Below are 19,989 nucleotides of genomic sequence, written 5' to 3'. Positions count from 1 at the left end.
GGCACCTACATCTTTTGTCCACTTCCACGCTTTTGTCGCATCGATACTACTCCAAGCAAAGAAAAATTGGCCCAAAAAAAAAAAACGGTATCTCTAGAGGTCGTCGTTCGGTTTGATCGACTCGACGATCGTGACGATAGCTCTGCCTTTGCAATCTCCGAGGAAAGGAGCATCTTGCAGTGGAACTGCCCAATGACTTCTCTAAATATTCAGTAACGAGAATTTTTTGTTCTATCTTGACCTAAACACCGCAGGCGAGAAACCGTCTTTGTCAGTCTTCGTCGAAATCTTCGTTTGATGCAACGCGGTTCTCCTTCGTAGGGCTGAACCGTACTCACGACTTCCATTTCTTCTCTTCTATTTGAGTACGATGTATCACAACTCTCGGTAGAGCTTGCTAAAAATAGGTATACATCGCTATCGGAAATTATTTCAAGAGTATTTCAACGCTGGCTGATACAAAATTTCAAGAGATGTGAAAGATTTGCAAGTGTCAACTGAGAGTTTTCACAGATTTCTACGTCATCAGTTGCTAATTCGTTACCAGTCCACGGGCCACTTTTAAGACTAAATAAGAGCACTGTAGGGCCCGAAAAGACCGAGTTTTCAGTTTTTTTTTTTTAATTTTTATCTATCGAAATTGGTTTGTACATATGATAAGCTAAATATTTACGCAAAAAAAAGAAAAAATCAATTCATGTCATGGGCACTTCAATAAGATTTCAATTATTTTACTGTGTTTTAAGAGGACCTATCGCTTTTGTCCGTCAAGTCCTCTTATTCTAATTCGTCTTTTTTTCTAAATATATTCGATTAGCTATGACAGATTTCAACTAAAATAGGATATTGGATAGGAACTGTATGTGGTTAGGACTAAGTCAACTTTCACAAAAAGAAGTTAACGAAAGGGAAACCGAGAAAATTCGCATCCAACTGAACAGCTTCCTGTTATAGATGGCCGTAACGTAGTAGTTATTTTGATATTTTGAGTTATCGTCTTGTATCAAAAATTTGAAGTTTTTTTACTGCTGTAGACCAACATGCATCAGATAATAAAGAAACAGAATCCATGAAGCACATTTCCTTACTTTAAAATACTTTCTATCGCGGTTTGCAGTTTACTTTAATCAAGTTGCTTGTGACAGGCAACGGAGAAGAAAGAGAATTTTTTTTACAGACGCCATCTAATTTAGGAAACAAGGCTGTGCCGCAACACCGGCTCAACCCGTTGCCTCACTCTTTGCAATGAAGAAAACTTACGTCATCATTAGCCTCATCGCGTCCACCGCCGTCATCATCCATCTTCGTCGTCCTCACAATTAGTATCTTTGTCACTTGCACTTCACCCCCCGTGGAAATCTTCATCTGTCTGGTAATGACTTTCTAACTTCGATGTTGGACATTTTTACCAAACGCTGGCGAACGATGGACATGATATCAATGATAAGAAAGTTCAAGAGGACTTTAATAGAAAAGTGTACGGAAAGGAGGAACAATCTCTTGCGAAGGATGGCAAAAATCTCGACTATATTTACTATGTTAGTCTTGTCTTTTAAGGTTCATAATGGCCCAAAAATCTACTCGGAAATTGTCCAAAAAATTTTCAGAAATCTCAATTTGTCTTTGTAAATCTCGAATTTTTCTCTAAAAATCTCGATGAATCTTTTTCTTCGAAATAATCACATTAATCGCATAAAACTGAATGCGAGATTCCAGTGCTGAAATTGCATGGAAGCACCTTCAAACTGATTCAAAATGATCATTTATTTACTACCAAGAGATTATAATCTCTTGTTACTACACAATGCTAGTGGTTCGTCACCTTTGCCTCCTTCCACTTTTCTCTTTTAAACCCCCAAACGGTAACGACAGTAAACGGTTGGCAGAGTTTGACATTTTCATGGAGCCCGCTTGGAAACAGCGGAAGAAGAACCAAGTAAATTTGTCTTCATGCTATCGTCTAAAAATCATCGTCTAGATTTCCTTCTATGTTTCAAAAATTGTAAAATTTTCTAAAAATTCTGTTTGACTCTAAAAATTCTACAGAAAAAAACTGCGGATTTTTGTTTCAAGCCCTTTTTCTAATTGACTTCAAGGCTGATTTGGACCCAGCTCAAAAATGAAAAGTGCTTCATCAAACGAGCGTACGGGAAAACAATAAAATGAAATGTTTCCCGGCCTCTGGAAATATTCTCTGTTTCTATCTCTATTAAGTCATGAAACTTTGGAAGAACACGTCAAGCCTTGATTGCCCTGGTCAAACAGCATATTTCCCAAAGCAAACTGTGCACGTGCACCCAAATCACTCCGACATCGGCTGGGAAACATTAGACAATCGTTCTTCTTTTTTTTTTTTTTGTTTGTATGTTTAAGGACTTACAATAGCTAGGTTAGAAAGTCTCCGTAAGTATATTTTCTTGCATCAGGTCGCGTTCACCATCTGCTTTCTCTTGGCTGCACTGGGAGATGAAAAAAAAGAGTGCAATTCAGTGGAGCTCTTTGGACGTTATTGTTATTGCATTTCTGTGAGTTTGGGCATTTTATAGAAAATAACGAACATCTCAGCGGTCAATTGAGGTTTTGATTTTTCTTATGGATAGAAACAATTAAATTTGTGGAAGTTTTTCACCCGCAATATTTACCAAATGTCATGCGAGCGCTAACCTAGATTATGTGCACCAATAAGAAGATTTATCCTTGAGAAGTTCGCGTGACCTTCACGGAATGGTGGTCACGAATGATATTGAGCGCTCAGGATGGTGAGTTATTATGCGTCACGATATCACGCAGCCTAAAAAGGTTTAAGTCGACACAGGGTCGACCACAACATGAATTGCAAGAAGACGAAATTTACCGAAAATATTCAAGTCAGCTCCTCATCCTGATACTAGATTGAATCTAATGTGATATATTTTGTATTTTATGAATATCGGTGACCGCAACTTGAAACGTTGAAGAAATATTATGGGGGAGTTTACTTTTGGGATTCAAATGTTCTCACGCAATACTTGATCAAATAGTCTGGATCACCATGATATATTCTCTTATTTGGGGCACTAAAGTCTGGTTCCTGTCAGTTACATGACAAGTCTGCATTGTCATTCCTGTCTCGTCCCTAGAGCTCATTACACTTAGCGCAAGACCTCTGGGGATCCCACTGAGGAAGAAGTTGTAAATCCCATTCTCGGAATATTCGTGACTCTTGGCGCCTGTGGTGTCATATCTCCGACATCAACTCTTGTTAACCAACGAATTGCAAAAAAAAAAATCATTTCGTTTGCAGTAATGTCAGCTATCGAATACAGCAGCTTACTCTTTGAAGTAAGTCAGAGACTTCACGAATTGAATATGCTGAAGAAGCTGCTATTTATGTGCAGGAAGAAGCTACCTCGTGGCAGCAACATCGAGAATGCCCTGGCGTTGTTCCAGACATTGGAGGAACAGAATTATCTAGGAACTGATCGATTGAAGTTAGTGAAAGAGCTTTTGGAAGAGGTTGGAGAGTGGTCCCTTTTAGAAAAAGTGAAAACGTTTGAGATCAAAAGAAAGGAGTATAAAGCTTTGCTTGAAAAGGCTAGGTGTGCACTCGACGAACTCAATGATCTAGAACGGCTGATCACGATTTGTAAAGGCAAAATATCAGAAGAAAGAGAAGAAAACATCCAAGATGTTCAGTCGTTGTTACAAAGACTAGAAGATGAAGAGATTCTGGGAATAAGCTGCCTTGATATTTTGAAAGATCTTCTGGCAATAACAGAGAAAGGCGATTTGCTTCAGGAAGTGGAAAAGTTCGAAGAACGAAGGAATCGGGAAGCTAAGTTTAAAAGTCAGAAAGGTGAGCTTGAGGCTGCTTTCTTGTTTTTATAGATGAGTTAGCTACTACAAACGTCGACACCGTCATGATTAGTATGAATTTTAACAGTTATGCCAGTTTGACTATACTTTTCATCATTCCTGGTATGTTCTGTTTTGTTTTTGAACACGGAACGCGTGTGCTAGCTGTTCTTGATTTTTACTACCGTACGTAAGCTTGCAATCTAACTGAGTGTGGAGACCTTCAAAGTCGGAGTGTCCATTTCGTTTTCGGCGCGTGACATGTTTAAAAACCTTTGTTTGGATCCTCTGTTGCTATGTTCCGAAATTTTACATGCCATTAACGAAAAAAGCTAAATAGAGGTCTGGGAAAGGATCGGACATAATACAATCTGGCAGATGGCGTGACAGCTTTAGCTCTCTTGCTCTACGTTTTATACTCTGATGGAGCACGCTGTTTCAACTAACGACAGCGCGCGTCATATCCGAAATTTATTATAAGATAAAACTAATTCTTCAAAGTAGGCAACTCTGACAAGTTGTCCATAGAATTGAATTATTGTTTGGGACATCACTGATGCTGTTAAGTCAATTAAATACCAGCATTAAAAAAACTTAAGGTGCCATAGAGAGTTACCTGTAGAAGCACAAACATTAGGTCGTTAAATTTCAAGGACTCTGTTGCTTATAAACTGGACAGTCTTCAGGCTTAAGAAATTTTGGCACCATTTTGGATGACTGAGGGATGGTCTGACTGCAGTCACTAAAAAAATTCAATGTGTTTATGCATAATAATTTTAAAGCTCATCAAACAATCAAATCAGCAGACTAGAATTACTGTAATGTTGGCTTATTAGAACTATGAAGTCAGTGAAAATATTATGAAAAGGTACTTCACGAGAAAGAGAGAGCTAAACTGAATGTACATGTGGTTTTGTGGGAGCCCTGGAAGAAATTCTTGAAATTTTGGTGGATGCATAAATTTTTAGTATTTTTTTTAGTACAATAGATTTGAGTTTTCCCTGCACGCCATCATGCCAGAAATTTCTATTGGCCAAGAATACTGCTACATGTCAATCTTCCATTCTGGTTTCTTCTCTAGGGAGATGCACAGAACATTAAATAGAAAATGTTCAAGGTAAAAACTAGGTAGCTGTGCCACCTACTCTTAACATCAAACTTCCAGAAAAATCTCTAGCCATACAGGAGGTATTCACAGGATAGTCTACAAGCACCATTTGTGCAAATCAGTATATTTATTGAAAAATTGAAAGAATTGTTAAGATAGCTAACCTTTGATCAGATAGAATATAACATCAATGAGTGAGTACAGGTGTTTTGGGTAAATGTTACATTCAAATTCTGACTCATAATTTCAGGACGAGCAGCTGCTTATGTAACATCTATTGCAGACTGGATTAAAGGTATTTATTTAAAATTAGACTTTCATCATTATATATAACAGTTTATTTATTCCCTAATTACATTCCACACTTTTCTAACAATACAATAGTTACATAATTAACTCGAAATTCATTATTTGCTTAGTCAAACAGCTAGCTAACATATGTTACTTGAGTGGGCATTTTTTCTACCAGCTTATTTCTTAAGTTAATCAAAGACTGAAATAGTACTTGAGCAGCTTTAAGTGTGACATCTAAAATAATACAAGTATGGGCCAAAAACAAATATAATATGAGCTGAACTTTTGATCTAGTCTTGGTCACACATGGGTGTTAATTGGCTAAGAGGATTTAGGGAAGCTACCTGGTCTAATGTGAATGGTTTTATATAAGAATAATTAACCCATTTATTTTTGGCCACTGTTTAAACATTGATAAGTTGATTTGACTACATTAACTTTAAAATCATTGACCAAATGGGCCTTCTATATAGTTTGATGTTAATTGATATAATATAATGATCAATCATCAGTCATACAAAGCTCTTATTACTACTGTTTGTTGTCCTTAATTTCAATTACTTAATTAGCCATAAACAGTAAGTGTACCCAAAGCTGGTTCTTAGCTTTCTGTTTTAATATCCAATTATATGCATGTAATTAACATGGCTCCCACATGAAATCTTACATTTATGCCTTGATAATAGAGTGTGTGGTAAAGATTAGATTTATCCATATGTTTGAAGTAAAACTAGGTAGAGAGTTAATTTGACTCAGCCTTTCAGTAATCCCTGCTACTAGCAAATGTAAACTAAAACTTGATGACTGACTCTTGTATTGTACTGTTTCAAGAACAATTATTCTACAGAGCTGATTGCTTTTAAAGTTTTAACCAGTGAAAGGAGTGGGGAAATAAAATTCTCATTTCCAGGCCCTGTTCTAAGGTTATTTTTTTTCCCTCTCCTTTTTTCCTTTACCTCTCACAAGATTTCAAACTGATAAGTCTCTCTGGTCCTCAAAATATGATGTTCTCATTAGCTGATGTATATTTAATTTTTTCTTCTTTAGGGGGGGTAGGTGAACAGGTTCTTGGGCTGATTGGGTTCACTCTATCTATGTTTTCACTCGCAGTAATTTGTTTTGAGGGTGTCTACCTTATTGGCTGGGAAAGGGGATCCCAGTACCAAGTTTGATAGACTTAACACATGCAAACTGAAACAAACCCTATGTGATCAAACCCACACTCCCCACCTCATGACTTTTTTCCAAAAATGCTGAAATGAAAAAAGATCAATAAGAGTATACAGAGTAATAACTTTCCCTTGGAATGACAGGGGTTCTGTCAGAAGCTGCTGCATTTTGGCCCTTTCTGTATAGCTTTAAATTTCAAAGGAAGTTAGTTGTGGAAAGTTGAATTGATAAGAGATTTCCCTATTCATTTGTCCACATTTTTGTTTTCAGCACCATGTGTAGGAGGTGTGTCCTTTGTGGTAGAGAAGTTAAAAAGAGGTGAGTCACTGAAGGCCATGTGGCTGAGTGGCGGTGGTGCTAGACTCATATTCTGATGATCCCGGGTTCAAGCCCTCCACCCTTCTATGCCCTGGATTTGTTGTCAGTTGCCCCAAGTTCAACTCATTCGCTGTGTGCTGTATATAGCCTACTGGTCTGCCTCTGGCTAGCTGGGATTGTTAAAAACTATGTTTTTTTCAGTATCTGTGTCCATTTTTGATTATCATCATAAAGTTCTCAACAATTGCCACCAAGCGATTATAAACTAACTTCTTTCTCTTGTCTGAGTAAACTTTTCGTGAAATGCTGCAAAACTCTGCAGCACACAGTGTCTGTACACATCCATCCTAGTGCCATTTGCTTCCCAAGCAAACCAGAATTGTCATGGTCGCACGCATTCTATTCAGTGTGTGGGCGTGTTACGCGTGAAATAAATTATATGTATGTGTGTAATAACCATCTCCTGAACTATTTGCCAATTGTTGTGCTTTTTTTCAACAGGTATAACTTTGGTGTGTAATTTTCGTACCGTTGCTGGTGGTCTTCTAACGGTTAACAGTGGCATGGCTCTGCAAAAGTGCTCTAGTCGCCAGGACTACCAGGAGACCTTTGAAAAAGTTGTATTACCTTCATCCAACAAACTGATTGAGATCAGTAATGGTTCTGTACGCTTCACGCTAGAATCTGAGAATTTGATTGCTTTGAAGGAGTTATGGGAGATCTACAAAGATGGAACATTGCAGAGTCGTCTTCAAGAATTCCTAGTCACTAATGAAATTAAGGAGCTTGCGAATGGAGAAGACATTGAGGTGACAGTGTTCATTGATGAACACGAGTATAACGAAGCCTATTTCAATTTGTTTTTACTTCATCAAGGTATGCTTGTAATGATAAAAGGTAGTCATATGCCATGTAAATAGTGGCTTGTATTTGGAAAGCTTCCTCGCACATGTCAAAATGTAAATGTAATTTACAAGTGCATTTCAATTGGCCAGGCAAACTGAGTAATACGTAATAACTAATCCGCATACAGTCTTTCTTATTGAAACAGTTAAATCCATAATCAAATTTCTGAATTAGTTGTCGCTGGCCCAAAGAAGCACCTGAATTATTGATCAGCTGATTAGTGACCGTCAACAACATATGCAAATGAAATCTGAAATTTCGGGACAGAGCATGTTTCTTTTTTAAATGATCTGTGTGATCGGTCATCGCCAAATTATTGCAGGCATTTGAAATGTCGCAATAACGTTACAGTTGACGTCTTTGGGTTCTCGAGCAGTCTGGTGGCGTCTTTCCCTCATTTTTTTTGTAGCGCTTATTTTCCAGCTTTTTCTCCATCCCTCCCCTCCCTCCCCTCCCTCTATTTTCCTTACACGTATATGGCCAGAGTTTACAGAAGCCTGGATTAAGGGCTCATGGCTGGGTTGCTCAAGAACATTAATCGTAATTTTATACATGGTTTAAAATTTCCAGGAAAGATTTATTACTCGACGTTTCGGGGTCATCGTGACTCCATTATCAAGAGACTAGTTCAAAAACATGCAAATAAGGAAAGGTACAAGAATAGCATAAATTAGAATGAACGGCTTAAACAAACACCTTGGCGCGGATGGAATCCGTTTGCATCCGTTTGGATGGAATCCCTTTCTAGGAACTGAACTGCTTAACCGTGCACCAAAGATTGAGACCAAGGTCTACACCAAAAGAACCAACACGGGTCTCCTTCTGCATTTCCAGAGTCATGTTGACATTAAGTACAAGCGCAGCCTAGTCAACACCATGGTGGATCGCGCTTATCGATTATCTTCTAACTGGTCTTTCTTCTCCGAGGAATGTGACCGCCTTAGAAGGGTTTTTCATAACTTGAAATACCCAAAGCCACTGGTTGAAACCACAATCAAGCGGTTCGTTGAGAGAAGGATTTCATCTGCAGAGCCCTGTCCATCACCAGACGTACCATCGGAGATTGTGAGATTATTGTTACCCTTCAAGGACCAATCGTCAGCTAATCATGTTAAACAACAACTGAACAGTCTAAGCTCGAAGTTAAGCGTGACTGTCCAACCAGTGTTCGTTAGCCCTAAGCTCGATCAACAGCTTAAGCAACACGAAATTAAGCCCCCTATTGTTAACCAACAATGTATCGTTTATGAATGTAAATGTAACCTGTGTGATGCAGGGTATGTGGGCTATACTCGTGGTCACTTACACGATCGCGTAGAAGGGCACACAAGGAAATCATCTTCTATCTACAAACACTACCACCTCCAACACAATAGTGAAATGCCTGAACGCTTGATCGAGCAATTTAACGTCATCGCGAAATGTAACGGCAAATTTGATTGCCTTGTTAATGAAATGTTGTATATTCGCATGCGTAAGCCAACATTGAACGTGCAAACGGATTCCATCCGCGCCAAGGTGTTTGTTTAAGCCGTTCATTCTAATTTATGCTATTCTTGTACCTTTCCTTATTTGCATGTTTTTGAACTAGTCTCTTGATAATGGAGTCACGATGACCCCGAAACGTCGAGTAATAAATCTTTCCTGGTTTTTTCTATGCCTTTGCTTTAGCAAATCCCTGCTGATCAAGGGTTTAAGATTTAGACAGCATTTTACCATCAACGAATCTTTCTTGTAAAGGATCAATCAACTTCAACTCAAAGTACATTCTAATTGTTCTTGCTGCTTAATTCTTCCTTTAGCACCAAATGTTGAAGAGGAGGAACGGCCTGGACGAAGAACTCGAAGGAATTCTGACTCTTTTCTTTGCGTCAAACCCAATGAGAATGAGATAGGCTTGATGAAGCTAATGGAGGAAACAGAAGACAAATGGGGGGAAGAGAAAAAAATGCTTGAATTAAGGATCGTAGAGCTTGAGGAAACTTTGAAAGCGGAAAGGACGAGAGATCTGGATCGTAAGCATTTAAGTACCTCGTTACACTTAATTTATTTTCGCAAAATGTATAGGGGATCACTGGTAAAATAGTGGGTAGCGTAAATTTCTTGCAAACATACAACTGTCGTATTGCATTAGAAATACTTTTCATGTCCTTCCCACGAATTGGGTCAATTGATTCTTCCTGGGACAGAAAACCAGGTGAAACATAGCGGTAGCATCTATTTAACCAAATTCAAATAAATGTTTACTTAATCTGGGCCATAGGTGAGTGATACCGTTGTTACCGTAAGCAAGCGTGATGTAGAACCAGCCTTAAGCAAACTGAAACATTGTTTGCTGTGGTTAACTTGTAAGTGTTGTCGCTCTTTCTTAGGTCCATGACTAGCAAGTGATTTCAGCCTACTGTCATGGTGTTCAGTTGATCTTAGAAAATAAGGAAGTCATCATACATCACAGAACTTTCGTTTGATAAAGTTTTATAAAAATAACTACGAAGAAAAAAAACGTCAAATGTCATGCACAGTAGGAATAGATTCTGGAACTTGAACCATTATTAGAAAAGTAAAATTATGTTTTATACCTGTCTTACCTCAGTCAGCTTACTTACACTGCTTGTTTTGCGAAACGCCTTATACTAATTCATTCGGGTAACAAGAACAACAGCAATAAAAATCGCCAGCTTCATCGTTTTTAGCGAAGGAGGGAACAACGTGAGAATTTTTGAACGCCTTTTGTTTTGAACAGTTTATTTTGAACAATCCGTTGTTATTCGAATGAATTGAAAGATATTTTTATAGTTATATGTCAAAATTCATTTAACGTAACTGAGCACACACGAACCTTTAGTATGGTTCGATGTCAAAGTCTTACTGAAATGTCACATATGTTCCATACGAACAGAACGATAATAATTATGATAAATACATCTATCGACATGGCAAGCCTGGTTAAACCAAAGAGAAACCCTCTTCCTTCACAACCATTTGCCACAAGCAAGTCACCAAAGTATTATTTTTGGAAATAAGCAAAATTATAGATAAAAAGGACGTGAACTACTTATTTTGATAAATTCTTAAATCGCCTCATGAAAAGGTCTTTTAAGTGTAATCACTACCAATCGTACTCCTCAATTTTGAGCTATTTCACTTCACTGTTTTTTCTGTTTCAGAATACGAGATTCTCGAACGTCCACGAAAAAGACGTCGAAGAAATTCTGATTCCAATCTGTATTACAAAGCAAGAGAAGAGGAGGTTGAACAAACTGAAAACCAACCAGAGCGAGCTTCAGAGGGTGGAGCACAATTGGATTTCGAGAAGCGTATGTTCGTAGAGAATTATTTACAGAATATCCATGAAACACACAGCATGATGACAGAGACAAGTGACAGCGGAATAAGAACACTTGGTACAACATCTGAGATAGAAATGCAAGACATACCTGGTAATTATTTCATTTTAGTCATGGCATGTCAATCCCCAAAATGTTTGGTAGATAGCAGAGTGACATTTCAGCAGGATCGTAAAACACTGAGTTACTCCGCCGGTACATGTAACCTACAAGGGAACTTTTCTGAGGTTAGAGGTGGGAAGAACTTCAGGTCTCTCGACAAGATATCTAGTTTACTAGAGAATTGAAATAAATGAGCGCTTTAGGAATTAACGAGATTCTGGATCGAGATCGGGTGTTACAAAACCGCAGATCAGCAGACCGCGGAACCTGCGGAACCCTATATTTTTTGTGAAAGAATAGTAATGAAATAAATATAAAACTATAAGACCTTAACACTGTTTGAAAATTCGCTTTTGGGTGTAAAGATGTTTAGTTTGAAAGAAAAGCATGTTTTAAATGTCCTTGACGTCCAACTTTAACTGTAGTGACATTCACCGTAAAAGAGTATGTAATGTTATAAGGAGCAATCAACAGTCACCTACCCCGAGTGTTAATAATTGAACCATAATTTTAAGGCTCTAACGGTTTGGCTACCGCGATATCCGAGTAACGCCTAATCCGGAGGCTCTCAGCAAAGCTTTAAGCTGGAATTAAAGGCCTTAAATTCATTTCATTGTAAATGACGCTGGAGTGAGGAACACGAGCGTAAAGTGACATCATCGCCTGTGATACATTGTTATCGCGAAACTTATTGTCATATGGTTTTCTATGTGTATTTCGTTTACGCGTTAATTCCCTTCAAGTGTGTTTACTTTTCATTAGTTGTATCGTGTACTTGTGGTGGATGTTTGTAACTTTTATGAGATCTTACGTAATATGTCAAGTAATTTGTCAGGTTTTGAGTATAAACTTAGTCTTGTGGATCAGTTTTTTGTCCACTTTTAAGAAGGAGCGTCGTCGTTTTTTGCCTTTAAAGCTATGCACTTTAAGGTAAATATTTTTCTTTATTGTGAGTTTATTTGTAAGTTTTCGTTCTCTTGTGTGTTTTTTTCTTACTTGTGTTTAGTACGGTAGGCGTTTGATGTTTTTAAACAAATGATAAACACGCAATTACGCGTGACTTCGGTTGCATGCCTGTAGAATTTGGGGTGATAAGAATGTCCAGACTCGCGAATTTATATCGTTTTGCTTCCAGTGGATTCGTTTGATTGGCGTTACTCACAGACATATCTTGGAAAGGATTATGGGGAGGGCCAAGCAGATAAACTAAAGCAGAACTAAATTTCCCCAAATCAGCCCAAAAAATTCACGCGCTGCAAAAGAACAACCACTTGAATGGGATAAATTTATCCTTATTCAAAACTACTCCAGATATTTTAAAGGTTGAGAGCGCGAATGTTCATTTCCATGCAGAAGCTTGTATTTCACCCATTGCGCAACGTGAACATATTTGCATATTGATAGAGGCTCACTGTGTGAGCTTAGGTTTCCTGTGGTTGGACGTCAAGGTAGTTAACAAAAAACCATATTTCTCTTTAACGTTATCTACTTTATACCCGAAAACGAAATTTCGAATAGTGCTAAGGTATTTTTAGCATTTATTTCATCTCATTATTACTTATTTTACAAAAACTAATGGTTCCGTTGCTTCTGGAGGTCCAGGGGGTTCCGCGGTCTGCTGATCCACAATTTAATAACACCCATCGAGATCTTGCTTAATGATTTTAAAGTAAAAAACTGATATCAATTGAGTACCAACACCTCAATTTCAACAAAAACCAAAAGTGGAGGAGAATTGTATCCATCAATTTGTGTTGAGCTTTCATTTAGTTACTCTTTGCCATGTTCGGTTTCGCGTAGGAGTGAACAGTGCTACCCTCATAAAAAAAATTGTGATAATGATAACAATAAGAGTCTCCCCCCTTTTGTTTTAAATTCTTCGAATGTTGGTATTGTTTATCTTTTGTCAGGCGGCGACCACAATCTTTGCTGGAAAGATCTCAGCGAGGAAGTAATTAGAGAACTGGAGAGAAGACTGGAAGACGATCAAACTGCTTTGATACAAATATGTGAGTCATTTGGAATGGATATTTTACTTTTCTACTCTCCGACAAGAAAGTTCAGGGAAATTTTCAGTATGTTTCCGGACACACCTGTTAAGCTTTTAAAAGAAGTCTTTGAAGCTTTACAGTTATATGACCTGATTGATTTGCTTGAAGAAGGAAAACCACGAGCCACAAGATCGCTACGACCCGCACTTCGTTTACAGGAAATGGAGAAATTAAGGAATCCTGATGATCTTCCCATATCTTATCACAGTAGTGCAGCTGTTCTGATTATTGACGGTTTCGAGACTTGCGACACTGAGGGGATTGAGAAGTTTTTTAAAGGTTTTAACACTAAGAGCGAGGTAACTGTGGTGCGCTGTAGAAACTCATTTGAAGAAATTTTCAGACAGACAGAGTTGGAACTTTTAAGTCCAAGTTTACCAGGGCTGCGGAATAAAAACATAGAGAGAGAGGTGAAAAAAATGCAATCAACTTCTTTAGAAGTCATACAGAGATGGTTTTCCAGTCAAGGTTGGTGAAAACGTCTAAACGGAAATTAACATGAAAAAGAGGCGGTTGTGGTGGTATGTCTGCATACCACGAAACTGACACCAATTTAATAGTTAAGTTAAAGCTAGACCTGCGTGGCCTTCATTACGGGTTTATGGTAGTTGCATAACTTATTGTTGATTTACAACACTTGGAGGCATAACCACAAACTTTGTGTTTATGCCCTCCTCGACGAGAATGGTATTATGGTGGGACTTTGCACCATAGATCCTCGCCTATAAGTTATCCGGTTTCTTTTAGGATTTAAGACTTAACACTATGGTCTAAGAACCGATAAAAATGACTGGGAACATGGGAATATTTACCATGCAGAACAGAAGTCCTTTTAACATATTCAAGCAAGGAGAGCTAAGCGCGAGACGAGCACGAAATGGTAGACACGCGCGTGCTCCTCCTCTCGCTTGCGACTAACTTGCCCTTCGCGCTCTCTTTGCTTTCACCTTGTGTTTATCTCCGCCCGTTATCTAAGAATAACGCCTGCTCTTCAAGCGAGGGAACAATTATTTTCCAAATTCATATCGCTCGTGGTTGAAAACAAATCTGTGCTTGATTCAGTTCAATTTAATAGCATTGGCCTCAGTTAAAACGAGTCAAGGGGTTTTTTTGTTAACTCGTGTATTGCGCGCATGCGCAAGAGCGAGTTATAGATACGATGTGGGGAATGGCATTCGCTCGCTCGCTCGATTGGTCGATTCCTGTAAACTTTTTTTAGATTTTAGGCTTTTGAGTGCATTTGATAGTTTTTGGCGAGCAGTAAACAGACGAAATGGCGACCTTTGTTGCTAAGAATAGTGGTGGGGTGAAAAAGAAGCCAATGATAATCTTAAAAGAGTTTTTTTTTTCGTTTTAGTTTCAACAAGCGGCGCCAGCGACTGGCAGGCATGCAAGGATTCACACTGAAATAACAGAACAACCTTCGTTTTTCATAAAATTGTAATTTACAATCCTTGAACTTAAAAACAATCCGAAGATTCATTGAAAATATCACTTACTACGAAACGCTCGGAGTTTACGGATGTTCAAAAGCTTTTTCTGTTATGGCGTGAGATTGAGGACAAAATGATCATTACGTTTCGTCGCGTGTGTTTTTCCTTTGTGAAGCAATAGAAGACGCCGGCGACTGACGAAATAACAAGTTAACACGAAAATCAAATAACACCTAAACAAACAATTTTAGCTAGCGATTTTCAGTGAATTTTTAAAGAACAATTTTCTTTTAAGTGTCAAGACAATTTGAAGATTCAACATACATACAACGTACTAAAATGCGAAAGTTACACACCAAAAAATTGATAAATAAGCCTGAAATGAAATGCTATCTTATAATTGATTATACGTTGCCTAGCACGTGTCTCAAATCTACCCAGGCGGAGATCCAAAATGACGGTGGCAGGCTTGGCTTAGTTATATCACTCAAAACTCGTTCCCGTTTGTCTCATTTGATAAGGAGGGAATCGTTAATATTTTCATTAAGACAGTATTGCCTTGATTTTCTAATATTTACAACGAAAAACAGTAAATTTCACTTTTCACCCACATTTACTTCCAACCTTTTCTTTTGAACCAGAAACAAAAATGATAGACGTTTAAAACACATGACATCATCCACCTTGTCAAATGTAATAGCATGATCATTTCAATTGTAATGCCTTCTTATCCCAACGTTACTTTGTTTGTGGGATATTGATCAAATGAAGCCTTTAAGTGTTACTGTGGTTCTTTCTTTATTCACTCCGAGCTTTCGCCGTTCTACGGCATCATCAGGGAGGACGATAAAATATTTGCGCTATGGTTTTAAACGTTGGAGATGCCACTGTAAATTAGCATAGTGTAAAACTAGCCAGTAGGACGCATGAAAACTAATGGCGTGATAAAATGTTCTAAAATATGTGTTAAAACCGTTAATTAAAATAGCTCATTAAAATAAATCATTAAAATAGAAGATCGTTAAGTTCAGTGCATTCCTCACGGGAGTTCAGTCCCGGCTTGTGCTTTCTGATGTAATACGCTACGTACAATCGCAGATTGACGGGGTCATTTTCACGCGTGATTACTTTGACTTCAATGTTATGGCTGTTGTTGCGATGGTGTGTTGTGAGATGTTTTTTTACCGACGAGTTGTCGTTGGTCAACTGATTTATTTTAATGAGCTATTTTAATTTACGGTTTTAACACATATTTTAGAACATTTTATCACGCCATTAGCTTTCGGCGAAAGCTCGGAGTGAATAAAGAAAGAACCACAGTAGCACTTTTAAAAAGGCTTCATTTGATCAATATCCCACATCATTACGACATGCTACTAAAGGACACGTTCAAACGTTTAGTTACTTTGTTTATTTGCTACATTAGCGAACACTGAACTACTGCTCGTACTCTAGATATGACAATCAACCACAAAATTCCCTAAACCAGATAACATTAAACATAATCTAAACAAACATGTGTTTGCTCACAGAGCACTTTGATTTCGGGGAAGCTGTCATGATAGATACCGAGAAATAATTCCCATTAACATAGATCAGCTTGTGGTCTTATGTTTGTGACTAAATCTGTAATAGTTAGCTGTAATTCTAGATTGTAGTTTTACATTTTGCGTTCATTTTGCAATTTATCCTCAGATGAATTTTCGTTATTTGCTGTAACTTTCATCCTCCCTCGGACCGTTCATCGGGACAAGCCAGTAGAGATGGTAGTTTTCCATGTAATCGAGATGTTGGTTAACTTATTTCCCACAAAAGTGAAATTGATCATCCATCCTCTCTCAGTGAAGTCAAGAACAGGGCCGCACGAAAACCTAGTTGACGTGTGTGCTTCGTTTAAAGATGATGGTTTCCTAACTTCGATGCTGGAGATTTTTACCAGACGCTGGCAAACGATGGACTTGACATCAATGATGAGAGAATTAAAGAGGTCTTTAGGAAAAAAGAAAATGGATCATACAAGGGAACATGGAATAGATCGGAGATACAGATATTTTCGAGAAAGAGAAGACACCACGGTAATAATTAGCATAAAGGAAAATTTGTCTTGTCTTGCAAGGCTCAAAATGCATGAAGAGCCGACTTTTTAGTAGTATTGCGGCAGAAAGCGAGGTAAATCATCAATCTAGCCGAGTAGGATTATGCCCAGTTTTAACTAACTCAAACAAAATACAAAAAGCCACTTTTCAGACATTTAGGCTGTAAAATCAATCTTTTTTTATAAACGCTATTCTGCTTCCTAATTGGACTAGTTTATACAGGAAATAGACGATTGTCTGAGACCCAAGTGACCTAAACTCAGATTTAAAGCGGCTTCTTTTCAGTTTGATCGGATTCTTAGTTCGATCGTCTCTAATTATGACGGCATTTTGTCGAGGAGGCAGCTATGCTAAATACTGAGTACTAATTCCAATTAACGTAGATCATCTGAGGATGCTACTACTATGTTCATCATTGTGTTGATTTGGCTGGTACTAACTTTTTCTTGATGAGGAAGCTTAAACTTTTTATTTTTTGTAAAATTTTCTATCAGAGAACTTCCTTTTTTTGCTGAATTTTTCCACATGCGATCGGCCTTTTTTCTCCTTTTCTTTCACGACCGACTGAAATCAGTTTTTGACGATCAAATTCAGAGGTTGGTTACTGCAATCCCCACAAAGGTGAAATTAGTCATCAGTCCGTTCCCTTGGGTTACGAGCAGAGCAAAACGAAAGGACTATTGAGGTGTTTACTGATTTAAGTGGTCAGGCTTTGGTGACTTCGATGCTGGTTCAATTTTAGAGAGAGCCCACTTAGTAAGCCGTAAGTGTGAACCAGGAGGGTGAAGAGGGACATTTTTATCTTTTTTATGGAAAAGAGGTTGTAGTTTGGTTGTCTTTCAATACGAAGGTAACCTTGATCGGCAGATGTTAGTTTTCATTCATGGCGTTTGCCTCGACCGTAAACCTCATTCCTAACATTACGGACGTTTAAAACAATTACATTGAGATTTTCGTAGAATTATAGCAGATCGCACGTACGGGAGTGCAAATCGTGACAAATGGGCGCGAATGATTATTCAGAAGTTTTCTTTATTACTTGAATTTTTTAAGAGTGTAATTTGAGATTTCTTTTTACGAATTGTATATTTACCTTTTAGTGGATAAGCATTATTTTTTGCAAACCATTTAATTTACTTTCATTCAGTTCTGTTTAGGTTCGGTTCGGTTCTGCTCGAAAATAAGCGAGCATCATGACACGTGAACCATTGTGGACCACTGTGTATTGTTATTGTGGAACCTTAGGCTGTTTAGCTTTCTATAGCAAGAATAATTACAAACAGTCACTTTGGGAACAAAATTTTGCTTTTGAATTTTGAATTTTTTTCTTCAATATGCTCGACAGAGTAATAATATAGATGGGCTATGAATATACTCGAGTCCGAAGGGGAACAAACGAGTAACTTACATTCAGTCGCGTCGTTTATGCAAAACATGGTTTGTGAAATTTAATACAACCTGTGTTTTTTTCTGTGGAATACAACACGTGCTTAAATGAAATAAGTGTGTTCAGTTCATGAATTACTTAATAAGTACACGCTTAACCTTTGTTTAAGTTTCTACAACTCGATAAGCTGGAAACCACTCCGCTTCGCGTCGTGGTTTCCTACGCTTATCTCGTGTTCTCCCAACCTCCCGCGTGTTTACATCAGGCTATGTAAACACGGAAACCATTTTACATTTCTTCATGGATATATGAAATCATATATGTGCATTGCGGTGAGATGGTTTATTTGGACCCAACATAACAATCCGCGCCCAGTTGGCTAGTTAGCTCACTTGGTAGAGCGCTGCACCGGTATCGCAGAGGTCATAGGTTCAAATCCCGTACGGGTCTGAAAATTTTTTTTGTTCAGGTCTTATTTCAACTTCTAGTTCAGTAGTGTTCTTAGCTGCGAGGATCTCTTATATTCGTTTATTCAACGCAGTGCACATATGTGATTTTCTATATATCCACAATCATTATTCATCACTTGTGTACTCATTTAAAAGTGTGCAGCTCAAATTTTTAGTAATTTTTTTCAGTAATTTTAAATGTGGTAAACACAGCTTGAATTTTTTTTGAAATGATAGTTTGAAGTCATGGTACTCAATTCACTAGGAAATATTCGACGATCGCACAAACAAACATTGTCCTCTAGAGAAGAGATCATGATACTTTTTTCTTGCACGAAAACTAATAAAAAAAAAGTCAGTATTATGTTTGTAAGAGTGTAGTCCTGAGAAGGACTGTTTTCGGTAGTGGTGACTGACGTTTCGACAACCTGAGCGGAAGTGATCATCAGAGTCAAGTGAAAGGTTGTTGTCAGACGAATGTACTTAGTTTGGTTTGTGTACACTGATTGGTCAGTTTTGCCGTGATGTTATTGGCTGTAAGACTCAAGTGGCGTAGGTCAGTCGTGATTGGTCGGTTTGGATCCGTTAGTGAACCGTTGTTCGGTTCGTTTGTAATGTTAATGTCGTGGATGAGTCGTTTGTATGGTGCCGGTAGTGGTTGACACCTGTTGAGGGAAGTCTGTTCCAAGTTAGTAAATCAGCTTTCCAGGGTCAGTCGTTGAAAGTAGTTGGTGCTGTAGGTTAGGCATTGCGCAGAGTCCTAGTCAATAGTGTGGTTCGTAAGTCGGTGATGTTCAGCAATGTGATTGTTGACATCGCCTTTCCTCGTCGCTCGTTTGTGTTCGGTCAGTCTAGTTGCGAGGTTTCTGCCACTCTCACCGATGTAGGAAGCGTGGCAGTCGAAGCAATTGATCTTATATACTGCTCCTTGTCTGTTCCTCGGTTCGTCTCTGTCTTTGATGTTAGTCAGTAACTGACGTAGTGTGGTAATAGGTTTGTGAGCGACGCGGATATTGAATGGTTGTAGGATGCGTGAGATATTCTCAGATATGCCCTTTATTGTGGCATTGTGGCTGTGGTCGTAGGAGTTGCGTTGTCGTTAGCTTCGGTAGTAGTAGTAGTAGTAGTAGAGTACGTTGGATGAAGTCTTCGTTGTAGTTGTTCTTTGAAAAAACACGGATAAGGTACTTGTTCTCGTCGGATAAGCTGTCTGTCGTATTATATACTAATTGCGCTTGTCGGGTAAGAGTCCCGATAGTAGTGGCTTTGTGTAATGTCGGGTTGTAGGATGACTCCAACAACAACGTCTATCCTTTCGCAGAAAAGCTCTCCCCTTGGACAATGAATTCTAAGTGACTAAGGTGTCAAAAACCTTTCCTCCCCACCCTTGTTACCGATCCAGTCCCCAGGTTATGTTCGAGTGCTAGCCTTGACGTTAAGCTTCCATCGCTTTTAGTGGCGAGGCAAAATCTAAGGCGAGTGAGGCTCAATCTC

The 19,989-nt window shown here is 38.4% G+C and overlaps 1 protein-coding gene across 1 annotated transcript; it reads left to right on the top strand.

Moving 5' to 3' along the window:
- Nucleotides 1–2,801: 2,801 nt before the first annotated feature.
- On the top strand, nucleotides 2,802–18,848 carry LOC149050027 (uncharacterized). The gene is made up of 8 exons (XM_089196531.1): nucleotides 2,802–3,835; nucleotides 5,193–5,237; nucleotides 6,677–6,724; nucleotides 7,226–7,600; nucleotides 9,433–9,645; nucleotides 10,798–11,070; nucleotides 12,990–13,598; nucleotides 16,259–18,848. The coding sequence occupies exons 1-8, from the start codon at nucleotides 3,286–3,288 to the stop codon at nucleotides 16,708–16,710; spliced, it is 2,565 nt and encodes an 854-aa protein (XP_089052657.1). The 5' UTR covers nucleotides 2,802–3,285; the 3' UTR covers nucleotides 16,711–18,848.
- The last annotated feature ends 1,141 nt before the right edge of the window (nucleotides 18,849–19,989 follow it).

The sequence above is a fragment of the Pocillopora damicornis genome, chromosome 2 (assembly GCF_964200805.1).
Source record: "Pocillopora damicornis chromosome 2, jaPocDami1.2, whole genome shotgun sequence".
NCBI lineage: Eukaryota > Metazoa > Cnidaria > Anthozoa > Scleractinia > Pocilloporidae > Pocillopora > Pocillopora damicornis.
The sequence above is the reverse complement of the archived record's forward strand: the minus strand, read 5'-3'. Positions and strand labels throughout refer to the sequence as shown.